Below are 18341 nucleotides of genomic sequence, written 5' to 3'. Positions count from 1 at the left end.
GGTACTCTTCAAGTCAGTGTATCTACCCGTGAAGCACCGAAGCACCGACACGCAGTCCTGGCTAGAAGTACCACCATGAGATTCACTTCCCATCTTAACTCAAACAGCTTGTAAGTAGAAGCAGCAACAGCCTGTCATTATTATCACACTCCAAGACTGAAAAAACACAGTTACTGCACTGTAGGCATTCAGTGAAATGATTTAATTCTCCATATTTTCTAAATCACATCAAACAAAAAACAGTAACGGACAAATTATTATTAATGTAATTAGGTACATTAAACCCTATTCTGTAATGTAAAAAGCACCAGAATGTTGGCTAGGCATCAATGACACTCAATTCAGCAGCAAAAATACCAGGTCTAAACACACGTGCATTGTATTCTGTAAGGAAGATGAGAAACATATGGGCAACAGCCGTAATGTGCACCATCTACACACTCGGGAAAGAATTTGTCAATAAGAAAAGGAAGGAAGTGTTTGCTTTCACTAGCCATGACGACAGATTAAATTCATCCCTTCTAATTCATCGTTTCCATGGAATCAGTTGAAGGATCGAATGTGACACAAGTGAACACTAATGTTACACTTCGGATCTCTAGGACAGCTATTCATCAGAAACTTGTGGTCCGCTGTAGAGCCTGAACACTGCGTTACAATTCAGACTCAGTAGAGATGGGTTTTGATACAGCAATCTAAAAACCTGAGACTTGCACACTGAGTAATTAGAGGTAAGACGCATCCTATCTGAGATTAAAATGCTCCAGTATCTGAAAGTGTTAAGACATACAATAAAACCTGAACAGTGTTCAGATTTGAAGGCTGTCAGGAAGTTTTTGCAGTTATTTCTGCATCGGCCATATGACTCAAGATGCTCTGAAGAAATAAACTAAGTGCAGATGTTGCATGCACAAGAACTAAAAGCAGTACTATTATCAAAGTTGGATTTATCCCATACAGTTGGCAGAATTATGACCAATAACGTACAACTCTGAAAATTTAAAGCTGACCTCAAAACCCAGTTTTTACTTCAGGTTTAAAAATTCCATAGGAAAAATAATTTTAAGAGACCCACTCCTTTCGCAAGGTAGAAATCTGAAAAACTGATTTCCATAATCACAGCCTTTCTTGCTGAGCAGCTCAATCAGGTGAAAAATGTAAGAGGTCACATGAGCCACAGAATTTCACATGCACTGCACAGTTAAATAGAACATCTTGCATTCTGTGACTTTCAAGGTCTGTTCCCTGGTGTATGCACGTATCCATCTCGGGGGGGTGCATTACCTACAGAAGAGTCTTCACCCTTGTGAGAATCGCTTCCAAAATTCAGCAGTTTAAAAGATGTACGAAATGTAAGGAGAGAGACACCCTCCCCCCCCGAGAATGCCTTAAACACTTGGTGCATTCAGTTTAGCAAGATTTACTGCTAAATTTCATCTCTGTGTATGTGAAAGATAGGGTGCTTTTGCCTTTAAAAATTTAGTAGGCAACTAAACTGAACATTATACACAGTAAGCATCTTAGTATTTTATTCGTTGCATCTTTTATACAGAATAAGCTTCACTGATATTTAATTCACTGCAGTATTCTGCTGATGTAGCAACAAAAGATTACATTATAAACAAAGAACAAAATTTTGACTTTAAAATTTTTTTATATGTGTGTAATTTTTTCAGTTGACAAACAGCATCACAATTACTGAAAAAACCTGAAATAAGCACGTAAACTAAGGCCAATTTTTTTTTAATCTCCAATTGATAGTTTTTCTATATTTATCATAAATATTGGAAGCTAAACTCCAGCAACTAAAAATAAACATATCTATAATTTCCTAGCAACCAGGATTCAAATAATGGCGAAAACATACAACAACAAAAAAGTTTCTTTTCACTTAAGTTGACATCTGTGATCTATTTACACTATATATGCTAAAATTCCACAAGATCATGGAGGGTAAGGAATTCTGAAATAACCTGTTAAGCATTACTTAAAATGGCACTTCTGTAACTCAGGTCTGGGATTTTAAAATTGCTAAAACATTGAAAGACAATACACTGCAGTATGTCTATACCAATATTACATAAAAAAGACAAACTACTCCATAAAGTGTCACTGAGATGCTCAACCAAAAATAATATACATTTGTATCTTTATCAAGATAGATATTACTGTAAAAACGCTCACATTAAAAAATATAGTTATTATTGTTTGGATTTTCATTAAAACTAGAAGGGACTACATGAGCCAAAGTATGAGGAATTTGTATATAATGACATGCTTCCTCATTTTATAGCACTAATAAAAATAATAATAGAGAAAGCTCTATTATAAATCTTTAATAACGATGGTATAATTTCCTAGTGTCTTTTAAAAACTTTACTGTGTGGGTGTATGTGCATGCAAGTCTGTGCACGTGTGCTTGTGTACATAAACACACAAACACATAAAAAATATCAAAGTGTATATATTACACATACACACATATCCACATTCCTGCATATAACACTTCTATAATGCAAACAGTATGCAGGGACTCTTCCACGTGACAATCAAGCGCCACATGCCATGCTTTCTTACTATTTCTCTTTTTATGTTTTATCCAGTAAATGTAGTAACACTTTCATATTTGGCCAAATATAAGTGTTAAGATTTTTAAAAATCATGAAGTGATTTAGCCATAACATCATACACAAGAAATAAATGATACCTCAAATACTTCTGATCACAAGTTCAACATGAAAGTTCGTCATGAAATGGAATGTAAATTATTCTAAAAATTAGTATTCAAAGATTAGTTAAATATTATGGCAAACAACTCGGAATTTGTAGAAAGTTTAAAATGTAATTCACATTACAGACTGGAGATACTTTATAGATAGAACTTTTAAATATGGATATGACTGGCATTTATTTTTAAGCTTACTTCTATTAGAAATAGACTTGTTTCCTGTACAGGTGATGCTTTGTCTATACCATATACAGTAGAAAAATAAATTCTTTAGCAACCTAGAAATAGTTTATAAAACTCTTGAAGTTTCATTTTCTTTGCTAAACATGCCAAGATTAGACTGACAACTATAAATAAAAGCTATATAGACAACAGGTAAAGTAGAACAAGTTAAGAATACTACAATTTACAGGACAGACTTTATTGTACTATTAATTCCTGTGTGCTTTGCAATAGGAATAGTGTTGACTTTTCTTTTTTGTTTATGTTTTCTTAGAAAAGATAATTACTTGCAAGAATATAACACAATATCAAGATAATTTATAATATACATGTACTTCAAACAGCAGCCGGGTTTATGGTATCATAGTAATCTAAAATGATAATCCAAGTCATAATTAGAAGTACAATACCTAGGACATAAGTGGGAAAGGCAATTTTTATTTTGGGAAAATGGAGCAAATCAAACTCTTAAAAGCCTTAATTCTCAAAATCATCTATTTACTATAATACATACAAGACGATCTTAAATCTTGTTATAAGTGAAGATTACAACAGTGACCATCATAAAGCTTTTTTTTTTTTTTAAACTACACAAAACATTCTAGCAGCTGAACGAGCCAAAACTTTTCTTCTTTGCAGACCTAAAAAGGTATATTTTGAGCATGAAAGAAAAAAAGCTGCTATGAAAAGTCTCACAGGTAGTGTTTATCTATGGTCTCCCCTTTGCTACAATTTGTAACCTTCTAAAATTTTTACCACTAACAAAATATTTAACCAAAAGATTTGTTTAAATTAAGCAGCATTCTTTTACAGCAAAATTGGTACCAATGTAAAAGGAAAATGGAAAAAAAAAGATAATTTAAAAATATGGTGGAAAAAAAAAAAAAGAAAAAAAATCAGTCATTTGAATTTTTAGTACAACATACCACAGGAAAAAAATATGAATACAAGTTTATGTGATTTTATATATACACACTCCAAAGAGGTTAAGTGTCAGTACCCAAAGTATTTATTGCTATGTATTAGCAATGCATTTTTGTATATCTTTAAAGGGTCACATAAAAATAGATTTAAAGAATAGATTAATTGAAGTCCTAGATTAAAACATTGTTTGGTTTAGAGAATTTTACTACAACAAAATTCATGTTTATGTATGAAAAGTTATATAACCTTATATGAAAATGTCATGAACTATTTTCTAAACACTACATGTATTCCCAAGTGGGAAAAATTAAAATATCTAAAATATATTAGATTAAGTTTACAAGACCATCAATGATCTTTTAAACATGCAGCTGTTTACAGAATTAACAGTTTTACAAAATGTTTAGTTCAGTAATGGAACATAAAGAAATAAGTAGGCAACATCAAAATTTTTGTACAATATTTGAAACTCACTTTTACAACAAGCATGTCCTTGGTATTGTGCTGTAAGAAATAATAAGCAAGTTCACCCACCCTTAACAAACTGTCCACAGGTTTACTTACAAGTAAAGATGGATGGTGAGGGATTGTAAAATTCTCAACAGTGCATTTTGCATTCTTCCATAAACCATCCTAAGCATACCATCACATAAGTAGCCAGGAGATTACAAAATAAACTATAGCTGGGCTTTAGTTGTTTACACAGAATGCTTGAATGTGAATAAAATTGCCAAAAATAGCATGTTAAATAACAAAAACAGCCATAAAGCAGGCTGTAAGCATTGAATGTTTCATAAATGTAATTTTTTAAATCATTAAATTTCTATAGAAAAATTTTATTCACAATATATTGTGACAAACCGTCACAGGAATGATATAGTGATTGCAATAAGGTATCATGCAGCAGCAGCTTTGTACTTTATAGCTATTTTTGCTTTTAAAAATTAAACCTCTCCAGTCATGCTTATCACATAGTTTTTATCTGCAGTGTGTACAAATGAGGAACACAGTACGGGATATAACAAAAAGATGTCCAATCAGCTGGATGGGAATTATTTTTCATAAATATGAAGTACATTACTGTATCCTGAAACATGCATGTCTATAGCTTGACTTTACTGTCCAGTGCCAGGCTGCCTGCAATCATCTTCTATTTATATAATACCAAGAGGGTCTGCTGGTAATTGTGACTGTATCAGCTGAGGCTGCAGTGGTGGTGGTAACTGAAGAGGTACCATTGGTTCCACCATCTGCACTGCGTTGGAAGGCGGTGGCTGACATGCCACTGGGTTAGGTGCTTCTACGATCTCTCCGTTGTAAAAGAAAAATTGACACTGTTGAATGAAGGTCTCTATAACCGACTGGTGGATTTTGGTGGTAGAAAGAAACTCTCTGTTTTCAAAATCAGGTCTCATCAAAGTAGGCCAGAAACAAATCGATAAGTTATCCGCAGTCATAAGGTTGGTTTTAGATTGCTGACTAACCCTGAAATGAGAACGACATGCACAGAATGAATTAAAATCGGTATGCAATCAACTAAAAGTATTTTCATAGCTCTCTACCTGTAAGCATTACTATTAAACAATCTCAAGATTTTTGTTACCTTCCTCCAGCTGTCCGTTAAAACAATCGTTCTTGTTTTCTTTAAGCAATTATGCGGAAGAAAATTTAGAAACCATAACTTTTCCAGATTTGGATAGCTAACAAATATAAATCTGATTAAGCTTTTAATTAAGAAAGAAATTCAACATTCCACCAACACTTTGAAGTGACAATAATAAACAAACTTTAAATTTCTCAACCAGCTACAGTATTTCATAAAATTAAAATTTCATCCATTAAAATAGATGAAATTTGGAAAATTTCATTAAATTGAAATGAAAATGGAAATGAAAAATGGAAGAAAAATGACAGAAATGGCTTCTTACTGCAGGACAGTCAGATATTAACTAACATCTATAGCACTCAAAGAAAAAGGCATCACATTAGATCACACAAAATAAAATAAAAATAAACACAAAACCAATACAGTATTCATACTGGCCAGCAACAGAATTTGGCCAAGCTGTAAAGAACATCATTAGTGGAAATTTCACTAATATCAACACACATTAAATTTGTTTTATTTTTCAATGCATAACGCAAAGGTTTCCAACTGGGTTTCTCTTCCTAGAAGTTTTCTGCTTTTAAGCAGGGGCTGAAACAGGTTCTTCACTTATGATCTAAATTCATTATTACAACACTATTACAAGAAAAAAAAAACATTAAAAACAACAAACAATCCTGCTTCCAAATTTATCATCTACAATTAAACACCTCCTCAGAAAAACGCACTGCTTTTCATAGTACTAGGCTATAAAGAGCCAGGATATTTTGTTTTCCAAAAATACTCTGCATTCTAAAGTAACATCACAATTTTATCTAGAAGTAATTAGTGAGAGATACATGAAAAATCGTGTGTTAATAAATCTGACAAACACCTAAGATATTCAGCTAGGAACATGCAATTCCTGTATTACAGTAGACAGCACAAAGGTAACTAAGCTACAGTTGTCCTGCAGAAATAGATGGAAAATAAAACTTCAGCAACTTGTCAGTTACAGTTTTTATGATTAACAAGAGCAGACTGCAAGAATTTCTGACAGCTGGCTGTAGTCCATAGATTCAAAAGCTGTGAAAACCATAGTAAACACTAGAATTAATGCTATAAGAAAATATTTTCACTCATTTACAATGCATGTATAGTGGTAACTATAAAGGGTAGACTTCCATTTTAGCATGCGCATTACTTATTCCAAATAGTGTGAGGGTACACAAATATTGCCTCTCAATCTGTTTTGAATAAATTTGGTCCAAAGGATATTTGGACACTATTTCTCAGGGACAGTAATATTCATATTCTCTTTCCTAAAAGAATTACATTTTGACTTCATTTAAGGATTAAAAACCCCCGAAAATATAAATGTAAGCTTACATTTTGCTTAGCATTTTTATTACAGTTTTCTTCCTATACCAAATTCTTCTGTGTATAAATTCCTCCTAAACTATACTCTAGAGATAGAACAATGAGTGAGACTCTCACCAAGAATTAAATAAAATTTAAGTGTAAGACATTGTGATGGGACAATGAATCTGTCAGAGTTCTGAATCAGAACTGCCTATACCTTTTCCCTAAAATGAATACAATGAAAAACACCAAAAGGGATTTCAAACTCTGTAATGGTGTTTCATCAGAGAACAAACTTCAACCAAGTAAGTTATAAAACTGGGGAAAAAATAGCACCTGCTATGTAATAAAACTGAAATAAAATCCAGATCATCTATTTTGCACACTGCTTTTTTCCTGTCATTTTTGCTCTGAATCATTTTTGCTCACATCTTTCAAGGGGATTCTTCGGTTGCACAGGCTAAAACGTATACTCCAACATCCTCAAGCATCTCTACGATTTAATTATGTGTTTGGTCTTCTCATGCACCTTTCTTTCCCCCCTTGTCATGAGTTCACTGCTTGCTGTGTCTCTCATATTGTTTCTTAAATCTAATCTGATCTAGTTGTAGACTGCTGCTGCTGTGGACAACAAGTGAAATTTCATTCTTCCCCTCTTCTCCCACTCCACCAACTTTCTGGCATCAGACCACAGGGTGGCCACAGGGTCTCCAAGATCAGCTAGTGTAGTCTGCCGAAAATTAGATTTCCCCTATTTCTGTTTTCCTTTAGAACATGCTGCTGCTGAATAATCATCAGATCTCACAAATGAAGCTGTGGGAACCTACGGCTAGAAGTGAGAAAAAGGGAAGAGCGTTGCACCTCTTTCCCAGTTGCAGCTCACAGTAAGATTACACATAATGAACAATCAGCCTTACTCTCTCCTGTGTTTAAACTTTACCTTTGTCCTGTCTAAGGGTAAACAAAAACCTACCAACCTGTATGCCATCGCCTACCAAACTTTCCCAAACTACTTCAGAAACTTCTTGTAAGTGCTTAGCAGATGTCTATTAACCTTCATTCAAAATGAAAAATGAAGTCTGTTTCTCTTGATCCTGCCACCTTCCTCCACTGCAAACTCTTCAGGAACTTCAGGCTGTAAACCTGCTCTATGATTAGACTTTAAAAGCCATACACCTACGTTTTCTCCAGACTTCAGAAGCATATTATGCCATATTAGCCCTCTATATATAAAGGGGGTCATTATCAAGACCAAACATAAAACACAACCAGTATCAAAAAAGCCAGTGTCAATCCAACACTGTTTCAACTCCATCTTTAAAACTCACTTCTGCTTACAGTTAATCAACCACAACTAGATAGACAGTATGCTCTGAAAGGTGCTTATCACACTAAAGAAAAATTCATCTCACTGTTGCCATTTATTATATTCTCATGGTTATTGGTCTCATATTTCAACAGCAAACTCATCTGGATAATACTTGTATTTTTTGTTTCAATAACCAAGTCCTATGCTTGCGGACACAAGAAAACATCAATCACCGACCACTGTTAACAATACAATACCACATTTCTTACTCTAATGACATATGATGTAAAAACTAAGCATTTAAGACATCGGTTTGTGATGAGGAGAGAACTCTTCCGTCATGTAGAAGAGAGCTTTGCCTCATTTAACAAACAATTCATTTGACAAACATTTCCGTTTTAATTATATACTAGCAGTAATCTACCACAAATTCATCTCTTAAAAATAAATAAGACTGTAAAGAATTTAGTTACAAGTTCCTTTTAAGATCCTGTATCCATCTATATCTACCTCTATACATAAGCAATTGCCTACGCTCAAGCACTTTTCTTGTTGAATGGAACACAACTACCTGACACTGCAAATGAGACAGAAAATGAAAACCTTTCTTACTTAAGTTCATTTTATTACTAGCAACCTGCAATGTAAATCAGTCATCATTAAAAGAGAGAGAGTGGACTGGGGAGCAAAGGCCAGTGTACACCACTTATGTTCTCCAATAAGTTCTGTGATTAATAGATTTCATTTGTCTGTAGATATGCATGCATTAAAACCTATTCAGGATTTTAAAAAATTCTGTTTAGCTTCTTTTACTTGCAGCAGTCCAGGTACTTGACACTGTACATTCAGCTGTGTTATGCAAAGAGGTGACCAGCTGAAGACTTCTGACAATTCAGAGATTGTGGCTCTTCCACTAAATTCAAGTGACACAAAAATTTCTATCACGTCCATTAAGAACTATTGAAATGTTTCAGGTAACTAATAACTGTGTCAAGTTTGAGATGTTTTGGTTTACTTCAGATACATGCAAGCACATCTTGCAATTTGTAATATGTAACTGCATGGATTATATCCATTGATGTGACTTTATCTATTTTAGGGCTGAATTTGTATTTGGCAAGACTGCAATGGAAAAATTGATCCATTTCCCTGCAAAGGAAAATGGATAACTTTATAAAGCTTTAGCAAGTCGTATTTGTGATGAAGTGTCGAAGTAGGTGCCTAAATTCTAAAGTTTCTCATACATTCAGTGAAAAGAGAAGACTCCTTCCAAACTGCAATAGAGAGCACCTACATTCTCTCTGTTGACTAAACAGGGAAGTTAAAAGGTCTCATTTCTGCTCCCATATTACATTCTCAGTTAGATTGTTACAAATACCTCCAAAAACACAAACACACACACTAGTCTGGAACAATTTAACAACTTAAATGTCATTAAAAGCTTACTGGTGTATATATACAAAATTCTCTGGCTGGAAAGCACCATTGCAGAGAAGGACCTGAAAGTCCTGGTGGACAACAAATTGAACGTGAACCAGCAACGTGCCCCTGTGGCAAAGGCAGCCAACGGCATCCTAGGTTCATTAGAAATGCTATCAGCAGGTCTAGGGAGGTGATCTCTCCCCTCTACTCAGCACCGCAAAGGCCACGTCTGGAATACGCGGTCCAGCTCTGGGCTCTCCAGCATAGGAGACACATGGACATACTGGAGCAAGCCCAGCAAAGGGACACAAAGATCATTAAGAGATCGAGGATCTCTCAAATGAGGAAAGCCTGAGAAAGTTGGGACTGCTTAGCCTAGAAAAAGCTCAGGGGAAGTCTTATCATTGGATGTAAATATCCAATAGGAGGGTGTAAAGATGATGGATTGAGACTCTTCTGAGTGGTGTCCAGTGACAGGACAAAAAGCAACAGACACAAACAAACACAGGAAATTCTGTCTGAGCATAAGAAAACTTTTTTTTACTGTGAGGGTGACTGAGCACTAGCACAGGTTGCCCAGAGTGATTGCGGAGTCTCCCTCCTTGGAGATACTGAAAACCCAGTAGGACACAGTCATGGGCAACCTGTTCTAGTTGACTCTGCCGAAGCAATGGGGTTGGACTAAACAGTCTCCAAAGGTCCCCTACAACCTCAACAATTCTGTGATTCTGTCTGGAAATGCAGAAAAAAATATCACAAGCTAATCTTTAAGTGACAGATTACTGGATAACAAAGTTTTTTGTTAAAAAAAAAAAAAAGTTATTTTAGCTTTGGCAATGGTTATTCTATTTTTTAATAATGTAGTTAATCTGATTCAGTGGATTTCAGAGAATAATCCCATTTTAGCTAAAAAATAAACATGAGTAAGCTGGTCTTTTTCTTCCTGTTTTTTTATGACTGAATATTGTACACTTGTGCACATAAAGGGTCAGATTATGAGGTAGTATACATCTACTAATATCAGATTATTTTAGTAAATAGAGAAATAATTTTTAAAGATAAAACTATTAAATTTCCATGCAAGAGGCAAGATTTAGGAAGCAAGTGTAACCAATTTCTGTTACTTATAGCTTTGTTCTACATTTTACTTATTCAGAAAGGTTTTTGGGTGCTACATTTTAGATTCTCCTTGAAGCTAGCCCTGCTTTAAGGGGCGGGAGGTGGGTTTAGGTCAAATGACTTTCAGGTCCCTTAAAACCTATATTTGTCCATAATTGTAATAGCTACTTCTTGAAGGGGGGAAGGCAAGGGGGAGAGAGATCTGTAACTGGTGCATAGTTATTCTTTCAAGCTTTTTTGTTATGTACACCAATCATTCTTGTAACTTTACAGTAGCAACAATGCCAGACATTTATACATCAATAAAATCTGAGAACAGAATATACAAACCTTTTCTAATCACCCTCTAACTCCTAGTTTCATTTTCTACTTTTATACTAACAGATGAGCAATGCAGGATGACATTTTCAATTCTAGTAGTCAATTCATTGTTACTAACACAATCTTTTTTGCAATTGTTACAACAAAAAAAATTTTAGTAGAAAAATACTAAACCTGTTTAGATGTGTTACTACATATTTGAAGACATCATAGTTCACCGGGTGGAATTTCTTCACAATTTCTTTTAACTCGTGTAGCCGTTCTGTCTTATCCAGGATTTCTATAGAAATAAGTGACACTTTGTGATACATCTAGAAAGACATACTGAAAAGTGTTGCTAAGTCTTTTTCCTAGTATAATGGTACAGATAAGATACCCACAGAGAAATACCAAGTGAGAAAATATTTGATAAAATTCCTATCTGCATACACTACTGAACAGAATAACTTTTTTATTATACAGGTAACTATTTAAACATAAAAATATTTTTCTGTATTTAAGCAGAATTATTTATCTGTGTTTAACAGCAAAGAATCACATTATTAGCTCATTGTTGGCTTGTAGAATGATAACTAACAATATGACAGGGTCATTTCTTGTTAGATTTTCCTTTCCTTGCAAAATATTACGACTTAGATCTCAGATTTATTCAGACTGAAGTTTCATAAAGATTTGGGGGAAGGAAGACGTTTACATGAACTTAGAATATCTTAAGCTTATCAGTTATTCAAATAATTTAAAAAATTGTGAATGAGCCTGGTGCAGCTATTTTAAATATATTGTTTAAAGGAGAACTACGATTTTCACAGGCCTAAGGGACATTACTTATGCTTCAAAGAGGAAATAAGCAATGTGTAAGAAAGGACTATGGAATAAAATAACAATTTTTTTTAAAACAACAACTAATGCTGCTGCTAAAACTACCACTAAAGTATCGTAGAACCATACATTCTGCAGAATAGACTACTCTTCCATGATGATTCATATCATAAAAAGGAATATAAGCTCACCTCTATTACTTGACTGCATTGCTAAAAAAAAATTTGATGTACCTAGTACCATAGAAATAATGTTAAATATGCTCCAATATATCCCAAACAGAAACTTAAAGCAGTATTAATGGCATTTTAAAACAGTAAGTCCACTTATATGCTATGCTATTGCATGTTTTGACTGAAATTTAACTGATATACTTTTAAGAAAAAATAAAACCTAACTCATTACATTAAACAAGCTATTTGCCTGAAAAGTACAGCAGAAATACCACAAATAGTTATCTACAGATATCGTCCAAAAATACAATATTTCTAATGGACTATAAGTTAATCAAGTGCAGGCCCAAGCCTTAGGTTTACACTAGTATTATCATGTGTTGAACAAAAAAGCATTAAGAATACTGTATGTCACAATTGTATCCTGCAAAAATGCGTAGCAGACTTTTTCTGAAACAGTTTGCTGCCAATACAAGAGAGATATTCTTTAAAGAAAGGGAACAATTTAGTAATCTCACTTGAAGGTGTCTGAAAAATGTTTGTAAGGCAAACAAAATTAAGCGTTTCATCTTACAAGGATTTCAAAAAGAATTTGGAAAGCATCTAAAAGAGAATTCTAATAATATTCCATAGATGTGTCTGATTTCTAAAGCCTACTCTGAATGTAAGACTTTATGAATTCAAGGGTTTTTTCCCCTGTTAACAACTGCAATGCAGTTCCAAGAGCTTTCATCATATGTACCACTAATACAGAATGGAAAAAAAGTAGATTTCTCCAATTACATTTTCTAGGAAAAGGGGAAATAATAAGCCACAACTTACTTAGAAAAAATAACATATTACGTTTATTTCATCATGTAGTTCTGTTAAAGAATATAAAAAATGTGCATGCCTAAGCAATTTAAAAAATATTTCAGTGCAGCTACTCCTTTCAACTTACAATGAAGTAAAAATAGCAATAAGGGCAATCAATATAACATAATTAGATCAAGACAAGATTGTTTATTACTTACTTGATGTTTCTAACAACTCTTGATGCAAAGAGTAAGGAATTAATGGATCTGGCAGATCGGCAAAAAAAGCTTTAAGAGCCCCAGCCACTGCATTTACTGTTACTCCCATAGACTCCAGACTGATATTATGATCTGTAAAACAAAATTAAACAGCAGTGTAAGTAAAACTTACAGCTATCATTCCTCATAGTATTTTATGAAACAAGAATTTATTCAAAACACTGAAAATGAAAGTGTTGCCAAACATTTGTTAAAAAAATGCACTAAAAGGTGAACCTACGGATACGCTGCCATCACTTTGATCCACATGAAACCAAATATAAGAAAATCTGACAGTATAAGAAAACAGAAGAAAAATAAAGTTGCCTAATTCTCCATGCAGACTTAAATGCTTTTCTATTTGCCACTGACTGGCTTCTGATTAATCAGTTTTGCCCAATAATAAGTTTTAAATTCTATTTCCCAAAATTTTTTAAAAAACTGGTACATCAATTTGCAGAATGCATGTGATTGTGTTCATGTGACCACATGAAGCCTTTTAAAAAAGGACAACAAAACATACCAGTGACCACACATGGACAAATCTAGTATTATACTCAGATTATATGAAAGAGCATAGTGAGGCATAAAAAAACCTAGTACTTTTATTTTCCTTATCATCTAGGAGGAATTTTACTATTTTTCACAGGCTCAGCTTCATGATTCATATCCAAGAACTTTTAAGAAGTGTTTTCATTTTGAAATACCAACCAAGATCATAAATTAAATGAGAAAACAGAAGGAAAAAAAATAACGCTGACCCTCTCTTTTAACACAAAGTGAACAGCATAATCTATCACACATTCCAGTATATTCTAGCATGAGAGAGGTTGTGTTAGAAATTTATTATCAAGGTTTAATTGTTAATCCATATTATTCAAGAGAGCTTTCAATAAAGTAAGTATCAAGAAGTACTACATTTTGGGGGGATAAAGGGGGGGGGGGAAGTGAATGCCTTAATGCCTAGGACTGATGAACTGTTAACACAAGGAGCAGCTAGGACTGCATTTAAACTCTTGTAAACACTAGTATACCACCTAGAAATTATTTTAGCAGCACTTAAAACCAGCTGTAACAAGATTCTATCCCATCTTTGGTTTATACACAGCTTCACTGGTAATAAACTGTACTATACCAATACAACCTACCAAAGCATTAAGTACTCAGTGCTACAGAAGTCAGTTTTAAAGTGCAACACTTTTATATTGCACTATGATAAATCCATGGAGAATTCAAGTTCTGTTTTGGCTTTAAACAATAAAATCTGTCATTACCTTGATCAAACTGTTTCTGAATGTTGTCTTGATCTGTTTTATTCCCACTAACACGGTACAGGCCTTCAGTACATAATCCTTAGAAAGGGAGGAAAAAAAAATATTCAAAAACACATGTATATACTATAGAGTGAAACAGAGCCAGTCATAATTACTACTTCAGAAACCAAAAGTAGGAATAGAAATCTTAAGTGCCTAAAAAGTAACGTTAAGCATTATAGTGACACAGGACTACCAAAATGCAAAATACTAGTTGTCTATTGAGTCCACTATTCCATTAAATATGAGTCAGAGGAAACCACATTGTAGGAAATCACAAGAACCTGACTGCAGGCATTTGTGGAATAATTTAGCCAAAATTATTCTCTTCCTGATCTCTACGAGACTTGTTATTTGCATCTTTTTTTTAATCATCAAAAAATCTCAATTCTGGGGTTTGATACCCACAGAATTTACGTTTTTAAAGACTGTCTTCACAATTTGGGCTTAACAACTTACTATGGCAAGCAACAACACACTAATAAAACACTCTGCAGAAAAATCAAGCATTTGTAATTGATTCCTGATTTTTTAATTTCATAGTGTAACACACTCCTGTATGAGACAAGGACTTAATCTTCTAACACACCTTCCCTTTTACCATTTATATTTTATAAACTTTGCATCCATTTCTCCTCACTTCTTTTCTAAGGTAAATTATCACGTCATTTGCAAGTCTTTCTTTAAGGGGCAGGGGAAGAGGGGAGAGGGAGAAGGGTGTTAGGAAGCAGAGGTTCTCCAGGCTTCTCATTATTACTTTGTTTTACTATGCATTATGGAATCACCATAATTACAGCAGCCATTCTAGGTAAGCATTAAAAAAAATACACCTTTATTATGCACACACACACATGCACACACACTTGCTCAGTCCACTCCAGTGATTATGCTTCCTATCACGTTGCTGTCTTTTTTGCCCACAGCTACTCACTGAATGAAAGTGTCCATCCTGCTAATCACACCATTACCCAAGATCTTTTTATTTGGTAATTTAGAACCCATTAAGGAATACAAGCAGTTTATAGTTCCATAATTCTCCAAGTTACCTTTATGGGTGCAAAACTATCTATATGCTAGATCTCCATAACAGTACATGGTTCTATTTAAAAATTCACAAGTTTTAGAGCTTTATGAAATCTCTTGGCTTTTTACTATCACAGCCCAGTAACTGAATGCATTTTAGATTATCAGACCAATATATAACTCCTCTGCCATACCACAGTCACCAAGTGTGCCTTTTAAGTTACCAAGAAACACTAGGAATCCTGTTACAATGCTCAAAGTACAGGAAGCACTTAACTGCTTCATACTGCTGGGAAATCTATACCAATTAATTTTATATCAACTCTTTTAACTCAATTTTTCCTTCTTAATGCCTCAACAATTCACATGTCTTTTTACTGGCTGCATCAAGGCTCTTTTAGTAAGCTTTTCTTCAATAAACTTTTATACCTACCATTTAGCTTTCCAAATGCATAGCTAGGAGTTTTCTCCTGTAAATATATACCTAAACAGTCCTTTCAAAAAAAACTGAGCCTCATACATTGACTTCCTCAAAAAGCACCAGGAGGTATAATTTGGTAGTTCAGGGCAAAAAGTGGTTTCAATGTTTCAATGGCTTCCACAGCTGGAAGGGGTTTCAAACCTGTCTTCAAAAGAATGTCCCAAATGTGCTACACACTATCACAGACAGAAACACTGCATTCCTCTTCCAGAAGTTGTAAATAAAGAAATACAAAAAATCACTGTTAGATAAGAACAAGCTAGGACCATGATTCTCTTTGTTTAGTATGGGAGAATTCTCAGTTGGAGACCCTACAGCCCCAGGGTATTCTGTGTTTTATCCAACTACTATTCAATTTCTTTCTGCACAAAAGGAACTGAATGTACTGCAATAGCATTCTCTGAGAAGTCTGATCCAGTCACTGTTTGGTAGAAGTGTTTAAACCTTGAATACTTGAACTGGGCTGCTCTGGAAACAGAGATGCGCTACTGCAGTATCTGGGCTTCCCCCCGCCTCCCACCCCCCCATTACATTATGTAGTAGACACCTCTTTGCTCAGACCAGTACAGCTCTGAGAAACATAGAAAGACAACTTATAGGACTTCAGAAAATATTCAGGTTAAACAAGGAGATGCCTACTGAATTTAGGCATCTTCCAAAAATAGCTAAGTGCTGCAATTCTGGATTTGTCTAATAAATTTGTCTTTTAAATTCCTCAAGCAAAAATAATTTTTCTTGCTTGTATATTCTAGAAAGTAACACTTCATGAAACGGTTGGTCAACTGTCATTATACTGTTTCGCTAAGGCACACAAGGAGACAAGTTTAATCTGTTTGTGTGCATACACACAGCTAGAAGTCTGAAAGTATAATTTTTAAGTAATGCTTCAATTCTCTCTGTTGTTTTTTATTATCCAACCAGGTTTCTGAAATGCTTGTTACATCAGGATCTTCATCAAGTATAAGACACTCCAGTTCACTAGTTCTAGCTTTTAAACTTCTTGCATATCTATAATGTATATCCATATTGAGAGAAAGCATGCAACATTTATTTTTTTCTTGACGGCTTTTTAAAAATTCAGATCCTTCATCTACAAGCCCATTGATTTTTTCAGAATTCTTATCTATGTTCTTATCCTGCTTCACTTCTGGTCCAGCTGTAGTTTTCAAGATAACCTTACTGGACACAATGGCTGTTGTAATATTATATATCAGAATCATCTGATTTATTTGCTTCTCTGCCCTGCTAGCTTTACTACACCTTTAGGTTTAAAGAATTAGACCCTCCCTATTTCACAATAGCCTATATTTATTTCAAGACAGAGCTCATCTCCTTTGTCTAGACTATTCCTTTCTCAAAGTACCTCCTAGTGCCTAATAAATTCTCTTCTTGCACCTTCTTTTGTGCTGCTGGTTGTGATCAGGGTTCCATCCCACCTAACTGGAACTTCACATGGGGTTCAAAGCATTTCAAAGAAAATGAGCAAGGTGGATCTGCATCTATATGCATATTTAGTTTTCAGGACACTTCCATTCTTAGGCACCTACATGTTTCACAACTCCTGGTTCCTCCATAGAACATACTAACTTCAGCACAAGGGCAGACCAAAGTCTACCTGGTACAATATCCAGTTCCCACACCAGTAAGTATTATATGCTTGAGGAGAGAGGTAGAAAGAATAGGAGGGGGGGGGGGGGGGGGGGGGGGGGAACCCAAAACAAAACAACAGCAATTTTTCTGTGGTATATCCTCCCAGCTTCCTTCAGATGGTGGCTTACATAGGCCTTTGCATAAGGTGTTTTAATAGCCACTTGGGGATTTATCGTCCACCAATTCGTCCAAACCCCTGCAAGTCATTTACTTGTGGTCTTTACAACAACCCACGGAAAATGCAGTTTTGTAATTCAGGAATGTACATCATGAAAGCACATGGGGTTTATGATCAGTACCTGAAGTTTTCATGAAATCTTTTTTTCTTGGTTAACAAGGAGCAGTAACTTCTCTACTCTTTCGCAGCACCAGTTTTTTTAAATTTATATCATTTCCCTTCCTCAGAAATTTTCTAAGCTAATCAATCCAGTCCCTGTTTATCCAAGAGTTACTATTATTGTCACATGCAGTATCTTTTCCAATTCTTTTCTACTCTAAGACAGACTGACCCAAATTGTAACCAGTATTCAAACTGCATGCATACCATGGAACTACATAATAGCATGATTTTTCCCCATATCACTCACTCTCATAATTCTTTTAATTCTTTTTGCTGGCTTGATAGCAGGTACTGAGTTGAAGTTTTCAGACAGCTGTCTATGATGATTTTAAAGCCTTTTCCTGAGTGACAACAGCTATACTAATATTTAGCCCACTGAAAAGTCACACAGTATCTGCCAACTTGACATTGTAGCCAGTTTCCACTATCACTGTTCTATCTACATTCCTAAATACATGCCACCTAATCACAGCAAGTCTGTCCTCAGTTTAATTCCTT

At 34.6% G+C, this 18341-nt stretch overlaps 1 protein-coding gene across 2 annotated transcripts in view; it reads right to left on the bottom strand.

Annotated features, from left to right (window-relative positions):
• Nucleotides 1-216: 216 nt before the first annotated feature.
• ARHGAP5 (Rho GTPase activating protein 5) overlaps nt 217-18341 on the bottom strand; it is a 48047-nt gene continuing 29922 nt past the window's right edge. For both annotated transcript variants that reach the window (XM_075503118.1, XM_075503119.1), the window contains 4 exons: nt 14311-14388; nt 12998-13129; nt 11167-11272; nt 217-5359 (listed from right to left, as the gene is read on the bottom strand). In XM_075503118.1, coding sequence (XP_075359233.1) covers nt 5029-5359; nt 11167-11272; nt 12998-13129; nt 14311-14388 — 647 coding nt within the window. In that variant the 3' untranslated portion in view covers nt 217-5028. The remainder of the gene's footprint in view (nt 5360-11166; nt 11273-12997; nt 13130-14310; nt 14389-18341) is intronic.

Source organism: Mycteria americana, chromosome 5 (assembly GCF_035582795.1).
Source record: "Mycteria americana isolate JAX WOST 10 ecotype Jacksonville Zoo and Gardens chromosome 5, USCA_MyAme_1.0, whole genome shotgun sequence".
Lineage (NCBI taxonomy): Eukaryota > Metazoa > Chordata > Aves > Ciconiiformes > Ciconiidae > Mycteria > Mycteria americana.
Note: the sequence above shows the minus strand (reverse complement) of the source record. Positions and strands in the feature narration are given on the sequence as shown.